Genomic DNA, 17,159 nt, shown 5'->3' on the forward strand with positions numbered 1-17,159 from the left:
TTACAGAAAAAGTCAGTGGGCTAAACTCATTTTTGGTTTCAATGGGCTTCAGTGGAGTTACATTAGAAGTGAATCTGGCCCATTGAGAACTTTTAATTTTTATTTTGTAATGGGCTGTACTCACCCCATATAATCTGGACATTTGATGGATTATTTTCACTGATATGGAGAGGGAAGATAGGAACGGCTACCTCAGATCAAACCAGTGGTCCATCTAGTCCAGTATACAACAGGGGGAAAGGAACCACTCAATCCCAAGAGGCTTTTGGATCCTCCATGTGTAACCATTCCATTTTCAGGGGCCTCTTTTTGTTAGGGAACAAGCACACTGACTTAGATTTTTTTTCAAAGCAGCACATAGGATTTAGCCACAACTTCCATTAAACATAATGGAAGATGTGTGACCGAGTTCTCTGCACTGCTTTGAAAATCACTTTATTTTGAAAGCAAAGATCAAATCTTCCCTGATCAAGTCACCATCCTTTCTTGAAATAGAAGCACACTGTTTCCTTAACTCAAAACTATGATTTTTGGTCACTGCCAAATCCCCAGATAGGTTATAAACTCAGATTTATATTAGAGCAATTTTTGTTTAAAGCAGCATCCTTAAAGAATCTCTTATCTTTTATTCAGACCAATCCCCTTGATTGCATGTCTTTACTCCTGTAATATCTGCTCTCCTGACAATTTGGAATAAATGCAAAACAAATAGAAGGGTAACACCAGTTAATCCCTGATTTATATTCTAAGAGAACCTGTTATTGCCAGCAGAATTTAGCACCCTAGCTTTTCACACAAGACATGTGGACTTGCACAGAATGTTGTAAAGACCTTTGAACACCTTTCAAAATAATGTCTTTCAGGGTGCTCAGAGTGTAATATACCAGCATAAATGACAGATAAGGAATGTGAATTACATGATGAGCTGAGGGACTTTGGTAACCTAACAATGCCTTTATTTGCATGATTATTGCTTCTTTTTTTCAGTATGTTTGTCACTATATGAACAACAGAGTCCGGTGGCACCTTAAACAGTTTTATTTGGGCATAAGCTTTCATGGGTAAAAAAACTGACTTCTTCAGATGCATGGAGTGAAAATTACAGATGCAGGCATTATATGATGACACATGAAGAGAAGGGAGTTACCTCACAAGTGGAGAACCAATGTTGACAGGGCCAATTCGATCAGGGTGGATGTAGCCCACTATATGGATTCTCCCCAGACTTAATTTCTGTGCTTGTGCTGTGTCACCCAAACCTTTTTCCCCCTGCTGCTTTCCTCTTCCAGAGAACTGCTTTCCCCTCCACGACTCTGCTCAGCAGCTCTGGATTATTTACCCTACTACACTGCATGGTCCTGCCAGATCATCTATCCCAGTGCTCCACACAGGCCACTGGTTCATTTCTCTTTCAGCTGTCTTCCCTACTTCTCTTGCGCCCTCACCCCCAGAAATGGTAGGGAGATCTTTATAGTTGTCACTAGTGCATGTAATGATACACTTAGGTAATACATTTAGTCATGATTTAAAATATGTATAACATTGACCAGGCTAGCATTTTGTCTGCTTCATAAAATTGCCTGCTATAAAATTCTAGACGAAGTGCGTGAATGATCTCAGATTCAGCGCCACCACTGCAAGGTTAATGTAAACACCAATCAATGTATGGTTTGAGATAGCTAGAGCTAATTGCATTCTCCTTCTTGACATGTTTAATGTCACCGTGACTGTATATGGCATATCACACCATGGACTGTACCAGGCACTTGAAGTGGTCTGCTGAATTCACAAAATTCTTCTCTGGGCCATCTGGAAATGCATAAGGGAGTGGAATTTATGGAAAATGTGTTTGACCTAAAATGGACATATGTGGCTTAACTGGAGCCTGGTGTATTCTGCTATTCCATGGAATCTGTCTCTTGCTGCAGAGATTTGATCAGAACATTAGTTTTCATTAAGTAAAAAATTATGCTCCTAGACTTTATGGTTGTAAAGGAAACCATGACCAGCATGTAATCAAATGCAATGTTATCTTCCTGAGTCTGCAGAAATCCTGAAATGCTCCCTTTATATCAATGGGTTAAATTCTGAAAGCCAAAGATAATTTAAATGTCAGCAATTAACTGTGTCATTGCTGATTTTTTAGCAGAAACATCCAGCTAATGTGCTTATTGCACAAAGCCGAAATGCCTTCCATGCCACTTCAGGGCATGAAAGCTTCCAATGTCCCTAATAACTAGCCATCAGATGCAGTTATACATGGTTATATAAATCTTTGGTATGTCAAAAACTGAAAATATGGCAATCGAAATAACACAGGGTCTACTGGACCAATTGTATTATTCATTTTTAATGCAGTAACAGCTTCCATTCTTTAAAATTTTAAATGAAAGTGGTGCCAGAGACATTCCTGCTGCAGATTCCAGGGACCATGGTACAAAATGTAGGCCCAAATTGCTGCAGAGTACATGGTGCTTCAGCTTCACCACCACCTATACAACCTACAAATAAGATTGATGGAATGAGAACCTGTTGCACTGTGTATATTCCTAGGGGTGAACCTAGCAATTTGAACACATACTCCCCAACCTATTGCCCCCTTTCTCAATATTTCCTAATCTCCTGTGAAATTCACTTAAAATTTTGCTAGCATTTTATATTAGTATTAGACTGGAATCACAGGAAGCAATACCTTGAGGAGGTGGTGGGCATTGGAGTTAATAAGCTTTAATAGCTCTTACTAACTATTTAGAGAAATTCAGAAACACAAGGAGAAATGAAATACGTTTGTATGACTACATCTTCTTGTCTCCAAATTGTCCAGTGTATCCTAACTTGAACTCTAAGAGCAATATATTTTGTAATTTGCAATGCACACTTTGGGTGCCTTACACATAATAAAAACATCATTTGTGACTGCCTTTTGTGAACACAGAAAATCTAATTAGTAGCTCAAAAGATGAAAAGTGTGATGAAATTAGTTTTTAATTGTTTTGATTCTGCAGAAAACATCGATTACTTCTGTATATTCTCATTCCTTCAGAAAAATGGTGGGGAAATTGCTTTATAAGTATTGGAATACACAGATAATTCATTAGCAGAGAGATCAAAGGTTTTCCCTAAAGAATTGTAAGTATGAAGGAGAGCTAGATTCTGTATGACAGCACAGGAGCAGGCCTTATGGGCTGTAGCTCCTTAAACCTTCAGTTTCCACTGCCTCCAATCCTGCTGCCAGTAGAAGGGTGACCTGGACAGATAGTGAGTTTTCTCTCTGGTCTTGCTGCTGGAGGGGAATAAACTGAGAGTTGCTATGCCAATACATGAGTACAGGTCACTTGTGCCTAAGATGAAAATTCTTGCAGTGGAATCTGAGAGGTGGTGATATTTTGCTATAAAATTATTAATTAAACCAACACGAACAACCCCAAAGAGTTGTGAGCCACAGACTAAGCAGGTTAAGCTCTGACTGAAACCAATGGGAGTTGTGGGTACTGATGCCAGGGCTGAATTAGACTTAGTGCCCTTTGGGAATAACTGTGTATATTTTTAATAGTACAGTGTTTTGCCCATTCTGCCACAAATCCCTAGCTAGACTAAGGATGTAACAGGAGAAGCAGGAGCTGCGCTGTACCCAACCTCCTCGAAGCCTGGGTTCAAATGTCACCAAGGTCCACTCAAAAAGAAGAACAGGAGGACTTGTGGCACCTTAGAGACTAACAAATTTATTAGAGCATAAGCTTTCGTGGACTACAGCCCACTTCTTCGGATGCATATAGAATGGAACATATATTGAGGAGATATATATACACACAGACAGAGAGCATAAACTCTGTCTGTGTGTATATATATCTCCTCAATATATGTTCCATTCTATATGCATCCGAAGAAGTGGGCTGTAGTCCACGAAAGCTTATGCTCTAATAAATTTGTTAGTCTCTAAGGTGCCACAAGTCCTCCTGTTCTTCTTTTTGCGGATACAGACTAACACGGCTGCTACTCTGAAACTTTTCAAGGTCCACTCAGTCCTTCGGCCTCTGGGGCAGATAAAGAGGCTCCAGGGCAGCTGGTTCAGACCCTGGAAAGCAAAGTTGTGGCTGCGAGGCTCCTGTGGGCTAAGGGAGGGAGGTGTCCACCCCCGACCCCTGCGCTGCCAGCTGCCAGTGCCCAGCCTCGGGATCCCTGGGCCTCAGTGGCTCAGGGCTGGAGCGGCCAGCAGGGCAGAGCCGGATGTCATGGGCATCCTCCCCCCAGGCCTTTGGGGAGCCCCCTAGAGGATTCACCCAGTCCCCCCCCGAGAGCGAGCAGAGTGGGCGATGCCAGAGGGACGGGTGGAACCACCGGGATGCCGGGGGAGGGGGGTACTCAGGCTCACACCGCAGGGGTAATCGCCCCACCACATCCCCTGTCTCTTCCCCCCTCCCCCGCTATCGCTGCTGTCTGCGCCGCAACAAGCATCCGCTTCCCAGCCGCGCGCGCAGCCCCGCCTTCTCAGGAACGTAACTTCTGAAAAGGAAGCGGCGCTCGCCGGCGGTGCGCCGGGGAAGAGGCGGGGCTAAAGTATGGGCCGGGCAGGGCCGTGGCAGGGAGACTGGAGTAGGGGCGTGGCCAAGGGCTGGAGGCCGTATTGGTGAACCGGAAAGTGGGCGGGCTCGGCAGCGGCAGCGGGCGGGGCCTGGCAGAGGCATGTGGCGGGGCCGGCGCCGCGCAGGGTTCTTCAATTCTAGCTCCACGTCCCCAGGCAGCTGCGCTGGTGTCGGAGCGGGGGCCGGGCGCGCGGCTGCCTCTGGCCAGGTAAGTGCGTCCTGTGCCGCGGGAGAGGTGGGGAGCCCCATGTGGCTAGGCACCGAGCCGGGGGGGGCCGTACTCCTCCAGGGCCGGGTGCGCTGCTCCCGGGTCGGGGGTAGGGGGAGTTCTGCGCCCTGAGGCGGGGGCCGCTCCGTGTCTCCGCGCTGGGTGTCCCCTGCCACAGGGGGCCGGAGCCAAGGCGGGCGCTGAGCGGCGTGTTTGGAGGGCGAGGCGTTTCGTGCCCCCTGGCTTAGCCCGCTCCATGTAGGAGCCGCCTGTCCCCGGCTCTGCGAGGGCGTGCCCGGGATTTGCACCGCTGCTCCCTGCTTTGGCACGGGGCGGAGTTCGCGCTGCGTGTGAAGCTACCTGTCGCCGGCGGCTGTCTTCTCCCCACGGCGCATTGCTTCAGATGCGTGTCCTGGCCAAGCAACGCCAGGCCACCAGCCTGGCCGTGGAGGGCAGTAGACAGGACCTAGTGCTGGGTAAAGGTGGTCTGGAGACCGAAGTTCTCTATCCCACAAGCACAGGTGCTGCAGCGGTAGTGTCTGAGCAGCTATCCCTGTACCTCCACAGGGACCGGGTCCAAGTGTGTGCCTGGGCACTGAACTAGAAGTACAACTTCTAGGTGGGTAGTTCAGGGTCTAAGCTCACTGATTCCTTGGCCCTCTTTCTTGAGACTGAAGATTGTCACTTAATATGGGGGCTTACTCCTTGTCTACAGTAGAATTTACATTGGTATAATTTATGTTGCTCAGGGGTGTGGCTTATTCACACCTACAGGTATATTGAGCTAAGTGCCGCTGTAGACAGTACTATGTCGGCAGAAGAGCTGATACCACCTCTTGTAGGAGGTAGAATAATTAAGCTAAGGGGAACAGGAGGACTTGTGGCACCTTAGAGACTAACAAATTTATTAGAGCATACCTGTTTATGCTCTCTGTATGTGTGTATATATATCTCCTCAATATATGTTCCATTCTATATGCATCCGAAGAAGTGGGCTATAGTCCACGAAAGCTTATGCTCTAATAAATTTGTTAGTCTCTAAGGTGCCACAAGTCCTCCTGTTCTTCTTTTTGCGGATACAGACTAACACGGCTGCTACTCTGAAACCTTTCATTAAGCTAAGGGGAGAGCTCTTTCCAGTCACCTTAGAGCAGGGGTTGGCAACCTTCGGCATGGTGGCCCAACAGGGTAACCTGCTTGTGGGCCGCAAGACATTTTGTTTATGTCTGCAAGTACACGCCGGCCCCAGCCCCCGCAGCTCCCGTTGGGCAGGAACAGCGAACCGTGGCCACGGGGAGCCGCGGTGGGCTGTGCCTGCGCACAGTCAATGTAAACAAAATGTCTCGCAGCCCGCCTTGATGGGCTGCGTGCTGAAGTTTGCCAACTCCTGGCTTAGAGCACGTTCACCAGAAGTTCCACTGCTGCTGAGCCTTAGTGACTATGGACACTTGACAACTAGAAAATGGGCAAAGACCAGGCCCAAGAGCAGTGCCGGCGCTAGACATAATCAGACGGAGTAATTGCTTGGGGCCCACTATTTGCTTTTTTTAGTATGTGGTTTTGGTGTGTGTGTGTGTGTGTGAAAATATTCATGCTTAGGAACCCCAATGAGCTAGCACTTCCTCTACCTAAGAATAAATTTGTGTGAAATGGATAGTTAGTATAGCTTGCAAATTCTGTTAAGCTTGTCTTATGTCAGCATGTGAATCCTGTGAAAATGGTTTGCCCTTCAGTTTTTGATTAGGGCTTTGCTTACTATCCAAGCAGCGTGTATTGCCCAGTTCTGACAGTAGGATTCTGACCTTTATCCTTTGAGGATGGGGTGATTTTATTCAGCTGATTTTTAAAACAAAACTAATTCTAAACTGATTATTTGGTAGGTGGTGTGGTCAGAGGTCCATTAACCAACTCCAGTGTCTAGGCAATTAAACCACAAGGTGTAAGCGTCTCAGAACAATGTAAATGTTTCCTCCTACCAGTACCAGATTGTGAACTCTATAGTTAAGACTGCAACTTAAATTATTTTCTAACACTCTGCTTTCACTTACATAGAAGATTCACAGAAGCTTTCTTTTTAGAACGAAATTTTCCTTTTTTGGGGGGGAGGGCAAAGGGGGGGAGAAGATCTAAAGAAAATTCTTTCTTTTTTTTAGTTCCATTTTGAATGACTTGTAGACAATGTTTCAATTTTTGTATTTCCTCAGATTGTCTGAACTTTAGAATTTTAGGCATTATTTCTGCACAGACTTGAGCACGTGCTTAATTTTATGAGTGAGTTTTCATGTTGAAACTAGTGGGACTACACATACTTATAAAGTTAAGCAGTGTTTAAAGCCCCAAATCTTTGTTGCTAAGAATTCTGGGAATGGATCACAGTGCATCATGGAGGTGGGATCACTGCCCCCATGATGCAGTTTTCTCTGTCCCATAATTCCAAGGGCTTTTGACTGCCTTTTTGCACTATTTTTCAACTGCCCCTGTAAACTTTGTGCTTGCCATTTCTGCCTGAAAGCATGGACCCTGCAGTGCTCGCCAGTCTCGTGAGAAGCGTTATGAACACAACGTGGCTAATCCTGCAGTATTTCATGAGCTGCAAATCTGAACAGGAATCCATGCTGCCTGCCCTGCTGTGTGCCATGGAAAGAAACAATTCAAGATTGATGTTGGTATTCATGGAGCAGCTACACACGGTGGACTGTCGATATTGGGCCCAGGAAACAAGCACCGAGTGGTGAGATAGGATTGAGATGCAGGTATGGGATGACGAGCAGTGACCGCAGAACTTTTGGATGCATGAAGCCACCTTCTTTGAACTGTGTGCGGAGCTTGTCCCCACCCTGCAAGGATACCAAAATGAGAGCTCCCCTAATGGTGGAAAAGTGAGTTGCGATCTCTGTGTGGAAGATGGCAACTCCAGACTGCTACTGGTCAGTTACGAATCAGTTTGGAGTTGGAAAGTCCACTGTGCGAGTTGCGGTGATGCAAGTGTGGAGGGCCATTAATCCCTTCCTGTGATGAAGGACTGTGAGTCTGGGCAATGTGCAGGAAATAGTGGATGGCTTTGTGGCAATTGGATTCCCTAACTGCATCGGGGCGATAAATGGCACACACATCCCAATTTTAGCCCCAGACCATCTCGTGATGGAATATATAAACAGAAAGTGCTGCTTTTCTGTTGTATTGCAGGCACTGGTCGATCACCGGGATCGTTTCACTGACCTCAACGCAGGGTGGTATGGGAAGGTGCATGGTGCATGCATCTTCAGGAACGCTGGCCTGTATAGAAAGCTGCATGCAGGGTCTTTCTTCCCAGACAAGAAGATTCCAATAGGGGATGTTGAAATGCCCATAGTGATCCTGGGAGCCCAGCCTACCCTTTACTTCAATGGCTCACAAAGCCCTACACCAGAAACCTTGACAGCAGCAAGGGGCATTTCAACAGGCTCAGCAGGTGCAGAATGATGGTAAAATGTGCATTTGGCAAATGAAAGGGCTGCTGGCGGTGCCTTTTTGGCAGATTAGACCACAGTGAGTAAAATATTCCCATGGTCGTAGCAACCTGCTGTGCTCTGCATAACATTTGTGAAGCCAAGGGAGAAAAGCTTCCCCGGGGTGGAGTGTTGAGGTGGATTGCCGGGCATCTGATTTTGAGTAGCCAGACACTAGGGCTATTGGAGTGGCTCAATGAGAGGCTATTTGGATCAGGGAGGCTTTGAAGCAGCATTTTGACAAGGAGCCCCAGTAATGTCTTTCTGTAATGAATTGAGGCATTGTTTACTTACCACCTTGAATGACCCCTGCAATGATTCCTGTTTTGAGCGTTAATTGTAGTCTGCAGATGTGCCAGTTGCCACTATGTCTGAATTTCTGTTGAAACCACCCTGTGTCGGTCACAAATCAAGAATCACTGTCTTGGTAAGATTCACTTTTTATTAAATCAGCAATACACAGATTAACATTTCTTACAAGGGACATGACAGTGAGCAGCACTCTGAAGTGAGGCTCTCACAGCTGCGTGTAAGTCCCGTGGTCATTATGGAAAATATCCCTAGGGGTGGAGAGCAAGGAGTACTGCAAAATGCTGTTAACGTGAGAGAAATGTGTGTGGAGAGTTTGGGGCAGGCAAGGAAGGCAGTTCTGTATGGGCTGCAGGGGAAGTCGAGCACACATCTAGCGCAATCAGGGACCTCCAGCATCTCTGTTTGGTCCTCCATGAGCTTTATTATCTTCTACTGACCCTGACTCCTCTCCTGGCTATCTGTTTGTAGTTTCTTGTTTCTTGTCTCTCTCCATGCTCTGTGCTTGCTATCGGCCTGATCTAATGTTTCGGAAATTACTGCAATCATGTCGTCCTTATTCCTCATTCACCTCCTTATCTGAGAGAAGTTCTCTGCTGGTGTGTAGGAGCTGGCTCTCAAAGGCACATCTGCAGAAGCGCAAAAAAAAAGTCAATATTGTGCGTGCATTTATAGTCTTGAATTATAAGTTACATACACATCTTTCTCACTTTCCCTTGGCAAGCATGCAGCACTGCCAGAGTACTACACATGGTGAATCCAGCCTGGCGGTGAGGGTGCCAGATGGGACAAAGGGTCTGTGTGGCTTCAGAGGGACAAAGGATCTGTATAAGAACCTGGGGACACCATTCTGAATACTGTCACCATTTTCCACAGGCAAGGACGATTGAAGCTGAAATCACACTACTGAGGGTAACCGAAGATGCAGTGGTGCATCTCATGCATGTGTGTGGCTTCAGACTGGGTCCCTATGCTGGCTTCAGACTGGGTCCCCCACACCACCTGTGTGGTGCCTTGGTTCCTCAAGAAGAAATTGCTGATTTTAACTGCAAAGTTTTCTACAGTGGGGGAACAAAGCAGCTTTGCCAAGGAACCTTCGGCAGAGAATTGCAGAGTATCTGCAGGAAAGTTTCCTAGAGATCTCTATGGAGGATTTCCAGGAGATCTGTGTGTGCATTAACAAACTTTTCCGCAGGGTCCCTACTGCATAGCTGCACAGGAGGATGCAAACAGTATCCAGTGTTGTTAATTTTGTTCCCTTCTCCCATGTGCATCATGTAACAAAATAAAGGATACCTCTACCTCATGTATTTGTGCACTGTCAAATTAAAATGAGTACTTACTGGAGCTCCCCTCTCCTGCTTCGGGCACTCCAGAGCTGGACTGGTGGGGCTAGCTAGACCTCTCCAGAGTCAAAAAGAGGTCCTGACTGACCACACCACCAGATGAGCCGGTCGCCTGTCCCACATCCTCCTCCAACTCGACCTCCTCATCTGCCACTTCATCCTCAGGGTTAACTCCTCTCGCTGCTGCATCCAGTCCCCCGATGTATCCATAGGGCTCTTGGTGATGGAGATGGGGTTGCTACCAAGGATGGTGTTCAGCTCCTTTATCTTAGCATGGTTCTGCTGTGTGTCCCTTTTTGTGTCCCTTCTCATCCATGCCACAAGCAACCTGCTACTAGATGTCAAAGTTCCTACGGCTGGATTGGAGCTGCGACTGCGCAGCTTCCTCTCCCCACAGTTCCAGCAATTCCTGGGCTTTAAAGGGGGAGGGGTGCATGTCTGTGTACCTGGCTGCAGGGCAGCGGAGTAAAAACTGCTTACCAGACCGGTCATGATGAGCATTGTGGGACACCTCCTGGAGGCCATGTAGGGTGACATAAGCAAGCACGGTGTCTACACTGACACTGAGTCACTCTAACTTTGTCGCAAAAAGCTGTATGCCACTTGTCAAGGTGGCTTTATTATGGCAGTGTAGCAGGAGAGTTAAATTGGCGAGAGGAGTATTATTATATTGACAACCTGAAAACTGCTGTGTAGACAAGGCCTAAGAGTTACTGGAAGGGTGTCTTGCATAATGTTAAGTTGGCTTTTTCTTCACCTACCTCTTTATCATTGCTTATCCGAATTAAAGCTTTCAATGGGTTTAATTGGACCCTGTACATGCCAGCAAGAAAAAGCTACAGGACTCTGCTAGACACATAGTAGAAGAGCAAAGCCATTTTCAAAGCTTTTACATATAACATCATGCAGAGAGATTTCTTTGCTGTGGATTTCACTCTGACAACTTCACTGAATCTCTTAACTCAGCATTTTTCAAAGTTCGGGTTGTGACCCAGTACTGGGTCATGGCACGTCAGCACTGGGTTGCTCCGGTCAGTACCACTGACCGGGACATTAAAAGTCCCGTCGGCAGTGCTGCCCAACTAAGGCAGGCTAGTGCCTACCTGTTCCGACACCGCACTGCGCCCCGGAAGTGGCCAGTAGTGGGTCCTTCCAGGGCACAGCACGGTCCATGGTGCCAGGACAGGAGGGAAGCCTGTCTCTGCACCCTGGCTGTGCCGCTGACTGGGAGCTGCTGGAGGTAAATCCCAGCCCCAGCCCTGAGCACCTTCAAACCTTGAACCCCTTCCTGCACCCCAAACCCCTCATCTCTGGCTCCAGCCCAGAGCCTGCACCCCCAGCCCAGAGCCCTGACCCTAGCCCAACACCCTGCCCCAGTCCAGAGCTCCCTCCCACACGCTGAACCCCTCATCCCCCAGCTCAATTGGGTCGTGGACATCAACGGTTGTCCCCAGAAAACAAGTTTGAAAACCACTGTGCTAGGGAATATCTTGCATGATTATGTCTCCAGGCACACAACAGAGACTGCTTCTTGTGTGAAATTTACTGTAGGTTCTAGTCTTTGATAGGTGCCTGTAGAAGACAGCATTTACTAAGTACATCATGCAAGTTAAAACAGGTCTGGGAAACAGGAAGTTCTGAGTTCTAATGATGGTTCTCTCAGTGACTTGCTGCGGGCCCTTGGACATTTTGGGGCTAATATTTAGCTGTTTCTTGAGAGTGTAATGAAGACTTGTTAAGGTTTGTAAAGCGTTATGTGAGCACTAGCTATTCAGTTGTCCTCGGATACTATTGCAGGGGCTGCCAGGAGCGTACCTGGGTTGGACAAGCTGAGGCTAAGCAGCATTACAGGGCAGAGTTATGGTTCTTTGTGGAGCCTTTTTTGTTTTTCTTCACTTCCAAATGTTAGTTTTCTTATACCTGCAGCCTACCTGATGTCATTCTGAATTAATGGATATGTATTGTAAACCTTAATTATGTCTTGGGAAAATGTTGAAATAACAGAGTTCCCCTCCGTCCTCTCCCCAGCTCACATAAGTCAAGATGACCTGTCCAGATCATCTTGGATTTCCCTTCAAATTCTCCCTGGTCTAAGAATAACCCTAATACATTTTAGGCAGAAAGACCCTTTTCCTGAAAACTTAATGGGGGTAGGAGTCACAATCAGGGGAAATGGATCTCAGCCTTACCTAGTGTCAATATTTTGGCTTCCTAAACTTTCCCTCACTCTTCTCTCCTTACTCAAATGTTATGTTTCTGCTAACTTCTTTTTGCCTGGCTTCCTTGTTCATTCATGCAATGTGCCATAGGCTCCATTCATGGAGATGTTGCACTCAGCTATTGACCTTTATGATGTTGTCATCCATTACTGTGTGCTTAGCCCTAGAAAGTTTGCTTTTCTCTAGTCATTCTTGGGTATAAACCAGAATCCAAATGAACAGAGAAACTTTGCTGCCTCCACAATAGTGTCCATACTATTGGAAGCATCGTTGGCTGTGCATCTAAGATCAGATTATCTTTGCCCCAGAAGATGGGGCCGACATATTGCTGATACTAGATTGATTTGTGGCAGTGTCATTGATACATTAATATTCTCCCTGCAATTTCAGTTGGACACTGTATTCTCTATTTCTTTTTGGTCTGTTGATGTGTGCTGTTAAGCAATGGCTGCTTCAGCTTCAGCAGTGGCTGCATTTCAGTGCTGGGTGAGGTGGTCTCTCAGTAATTTAAAGCTGTTTAAGTGTGTTGGAATGTTAGACTTCTTTCTTTAGAAACCCTCAATTTTTTTTTGGGGGGGGGGGGGGGAACGCTTAAAGGAGAGGGTCCCTGGTACGCTCTTGTGCATAGTTCATGAAAGGCAACATGGTGTGAAGGAATGAACAGAGGACTGAGGGTCAGGAACTCCACAGTTCTAATTGCAGGTTTGCCATTCATTTGCTGAATAAGCTAGGACAAGTCATTTCACCTCTTTGAACTTGTCTGGACTTAATTTTTTCTCAAATATCCTACCTGTACTACCACCCTACGTAGCCAAGAGGTTAAGGAGCAGAATCATTAGAGAGGCACTGCAATTGCTCCTGACTATTGCAATAGAGAACAATACCGAAGTATCCTTTCCTGCCTGGCCCAAACAGTTTGCCAGGGTTCTTGGGCAGCAGAAAAAAATGGGAAGAAATAAATTTGAGGGTCAGTGGCCGAAAATGGCTGCTGCAATCTGACTAAGTAAAAAAACAAAAAAAACAAAACAAAACAAAACAAAAAAAAAACCTCTACAAGTGCATACCACTGTCACAAAGGAGACAAAAAGAGCTTCATCTCTGCTCCAGGGACAACAAAGTTGCGCCTTCCTAGATGGTCTCGGTCATATGTGCAGCATGACACGCAGTGCATATGTGTATCTTCAAGTTGCATCTGTTCAGTGTTGTGAATTTTGTTAAGGAGTTAGTTATGGGTTGGATCTGATTACCTGTCTGAAAAGCAAGTTAATCTTCAAAATTCAAGGTTGTAGCTGTGTGTGGTGTTTGTCCCCTTGTGCCTAAGTACATCTCTTGTAGCCTTAATTTGAGGAGCCTCAGATTACTGCATCTCCTATGTAGCAGCTCAGGCGCAGTGTGCGGGAACAGCTAAGTAAGGCTGTATTGGGTAGGCTTAGACTTGGTACTACAGTAACTCCTCGCTTAATGTTGTAGTTATGTTCCTGAAAAAATGCTACTTTCAGCGGAACAATGTTAAGTGAATCTAATTTCCCCATACGAATTAATATAAATTTGGGGCGGGGGGGGGGGGGGTGCTGTTAGATTCCAGGGAAATTTTTTCTGCCTGACAAAAGATTGTGTGCGTATATATACACACACACACACACACACACACACACACACACACACACACACACACACACACACACACTCTTTAATACTGTACACAGCAAGGATGATGATGAAGAAGCTTGGTTGAGGTGGAGCAGCACATAACAGTGTGGGAAGGGACAGCTGAATGGCCTGCTGGGTGGCTGCTGCTCAGGGAACTTAGGGGAGTGGGGAGCTGATAGGAGGGCCGCCGGTCCACGCTGGTTCCAAGCCCCCACGAGCTAGCTCCAACGGGCTGCTCTTTTTGCAAGCAGTGGACAAAGTAGGCAGCTGCCAAACATTATAAGGGAGCATTGCGCAACTTTAAACGAGCATGTTCTCTAGTTGATCAGCAACTTAATGAAACAACGTTAACGGGGACGACTTTAAGTGAGGAGTTACTGTACTAGTTTTTGAAGAATTAAATCAAACTAGACCTTTATTTTATATTTCTTTTGCATTTAATTTCCTTTGATTTTTTGCAAGCACCATTCACCCATAAAACTAAAATTCATCCCAGCTCTGTTCTAACATATTTGGAGGAAAGTGGGTGATCTGTTTGTTCATATGCTCACAGACTTCTTGTTTGCCTCCTAAAGAGAGAGGTTCATCAAACTTTCTTAATGACCTCCACTGCTTATGCTAATCATAATTGTCCCACTGTTACCTTGTGCCCCACCTGTCCGTTGTTACACATGAATGGTAAGCTTTTGGCACAGGGCCATCTTTTTGTAGTTTGTATAGTGCATAGCACAAATGGGCTACAATCTCTGAGTTGGGCCTCTCGGTGCTTCTGTAATATGAAAATTCCCAGAGACTGTTAGCACACAGGGGAACAGAACAGAACTTGAGAGTCTGCACTCTATAGGGTTCTATTCCTCATTTTGCCACTGGCTTGCTGCCAGACCTTGAGCATCACTTATGCTCTTATTTAGCAGAACACTTGAGTGCATGCTTTAGGGTTTGCCTATACGCGTAAGTTATACTGGTTTAACTTAAATCGGTATAAAAAATAACTGTTAGACTGATGCAAATCCTTATGTGGATGCTTACCTCAGTTTAGCTTCCACTGTGTCCAAACAGGGGTAACACTGGTCTAGCTAAATCTGGTTTTAAATTGATTTAAGTTAAACCAGTGCAACTTCTGTGTGTAGACCAGGACATCTCATTAATTCAGTAGGATTTAAGCATGTGCTTTGCTGAATCCTGGCCTCCATCCCTTTCAGTTGAATAACAGGATAAACTTTCCCCCACCTCATCTCTTTTTGTAAAATACTTTCATAGTCTGAGTGTAAGCACCACAAAAGTACAAAGTATTATTTTCAGGATTTATTCTGTGCTTGTACATGTTGAAAGATTTTAACTGTAGCTCTTCTGAATCCTAGCTCATGTTTACTTTGTTTTCCACTGCAGGCCCAATAAATTCCTCCTGCCAGCAAGAATGCAGTTAGGAGTGCATGCATTGTGAGTTTCCACCATCAAAAGGATTTTTGAGTCCATTTGGACCCACTCAGAACTGCTGTGGAACAAGTCCAAGGGGAGAGGGAAGTCCAACAGGAACTGGGTACACACACATGAATGGGTATTTGGGTTGAAATTCATCCCTAATGGAGGAGAGGGGATTAATAGTTTGTATGAGTGTTAGTAAAGGCATACTGGTTGAAGAGAAGTAATTGGGGGGGGGCCTGTGCATCAAGTCCAGGAAGCCATCAGAATGACTCCTGTGACATTCATCTGAGCTGCTTGCACTATATCCCAGCTTCTCAGTTTGCCTCAAGCCCAGAATGCTACTTAAACGTAGTGGGTGTTTTTTAGGTATTAAAAACACAAGGAAAGTAGAACAGTCTTTCCTAGAAGTTTCTAAAACTGCTTTAATGATCCTTTGGCTAGATCTGTGCTTTCATATCGAAGGTAGGCATTGAACTGGATTTTGAGAGAGACCTGGCTTTAATGCCCTCCTCTGCCACAAACACACTGACTTCCTGTGCCTCAGTTCCCCATCTGTAAAATGGGGATCCTGTCTCGTCTATTTAGATAAGCTCTTTGTGGCAGAGACTGTCCCTCCCAATCTTGGTTGGGGCCTCTAATTGCAACTGTAATACAAATAATATTTTGCTCTAATTTTGTGAATGTGATCTGCAGTTGGGTGATATAATCACATCTAATGGCAAAGGAAAATTAGTTTTTTTTTTCTCTCATTAAATTTTTGTTCTCATAATTACCTTAACACCAATGGGAAGCTGCTGTCTTGACAGTGTAAGAATGCAAACTGGAATGGGCTAGAAACACCTTGTGAGAAGGTGCAAGAACTGCTCTGAAGAGAGTATATGCTCCTCTCTGTCATGCACACACTTACTTGCTGTAACCCTTCCTGAGCCGAGGCTTTATTAGTAGCTTAAATAATAGAATAGAAACATCAGTCTAATCTTTCCTTTCAAGCATAGCTTTCCCAGGAGGGTTTTCCTGTCAGGGGCCCTCTCTATTGTAGTTTCTAGTGTCTTTTTACCTCAAGAAATGCTCTAGCATCTTGTTAGATTCAACCAGGATTTACTAGAATCATCTCTCAGCATGGATTAATAGTAATTTCTCTGAATCTTTATGTAGGGGTCTAGCACCATGGCTTAACAGAGAAGCCACGTATTTCTCTTTAGGTTCTTAGAAAGCATGACCTTAATACATGCTTATATTGAAAAGCTTGATGCCCTAGTTGTAGTTGCTAATAATTAAAAAGTAGTCTTTGGATTCTGTCTGTGCACATGTTTCCATGTGATAAATCCCTTTGCAGGACTGAGCTCTTATTTAGTACACTTTATTATCTGACTAATTCTGAGAAAAGGAGGCAGACAATTAAAATTCACAAGAAGCGGAGATGACAGTTGTGCTATGTTCATGACTATGGGAGTGTGAGTACATGTATAATCTGTTTTTCTTATATGTAATAAGAAACCAAATCTTATAACTAATCAGTGAAGATATTTCCATTTCCCCTAAAGTTACATAAGTGAATATCTGGAGGGGAAAAATCAATCAGTTGTTGCTTCCATTGGAGATAGCTGTTGAAAGCTTATTCGTAGGTGATCAAATGGTCCCTTCCGGCCTTAAATCTATGAACCTTTCTGTACCACTTTGTTAGTATAATTAGTTGGGCGTTGCTGTTGAGGTTACTCAGACCGACTTGCTCTGAGCGATTACATGCAAGTTTAATTTTTGTATTTGTTTGGTAAAAAATCTTATTCAGTAAGGCTCATAAGAGTGTCAGGTGTGTGAATATTTTTCATTCTGTTCTGAGCAGGTACCTTTTTTTTTCTTTTTCTTTTTTTAAAAAGATTAGTATATGGATCTGTGACTATTATCTGGAAAATCATTCATTCTCTCTCTCC

The 17,159-nt window shown here is 45.2% G+C and overlaps 1 protein-coding gene across 6 annotated transcripts in view; it reads left to right on the forward strand.

Moving 5' to 3' along the window:
• LOC101950251 (uncharacterized protein C11orf24 homolog) overlaps nucleotides 1-17,159 on the forward strand; it is an 85,313-nt gene that overhangs the window by 16,251 nt on the left and 51,903 nt on the right. The window contains exons 1-2 of one of the 6 annotated variants that reach the window (XM_065591990.1): nucleotides 4,685-4,791; nucleotides 15,193-15,243. The exons of 1 other annotated variant lie outside the window; for it this stretch is intronic. Coding sequence is in view for 1 of the 5 variants with exons in the window: in XM_065591988.1 (XP_065448060.1) it covers nucleotides 4,684-4,791 (108 nt within the window). In the remaining 4 variants the exon portion in view is untranslated. Of the gene's footprint in view, nucleotides 1-4,603; nucleotides 4,792-15,192; nucleotides 15,244-15,321; nucleotides 15,344-17,159 lie in introns of those variants that run through there. 4 more of the 6 variants (XM_065591988.1, XM_065591989.1, XM_065591994.1 and 1 more) reach the window with 4 other exon arrangements.

The sequence above is a fragment of the Chrysemys picta genome, chromosome 4 (genome assembly GCF_011386835.1).
Source record: "Chrysemys picta bellii isolate R12L10 chromosome 4, ASM1138683v2, whole genome shotgun sequence".
Lineage (NCBI taxonomy): Eukaryota > Metazoa > Chordata > Testudines > Emydidae > Chrysemys > Chrysemys picta.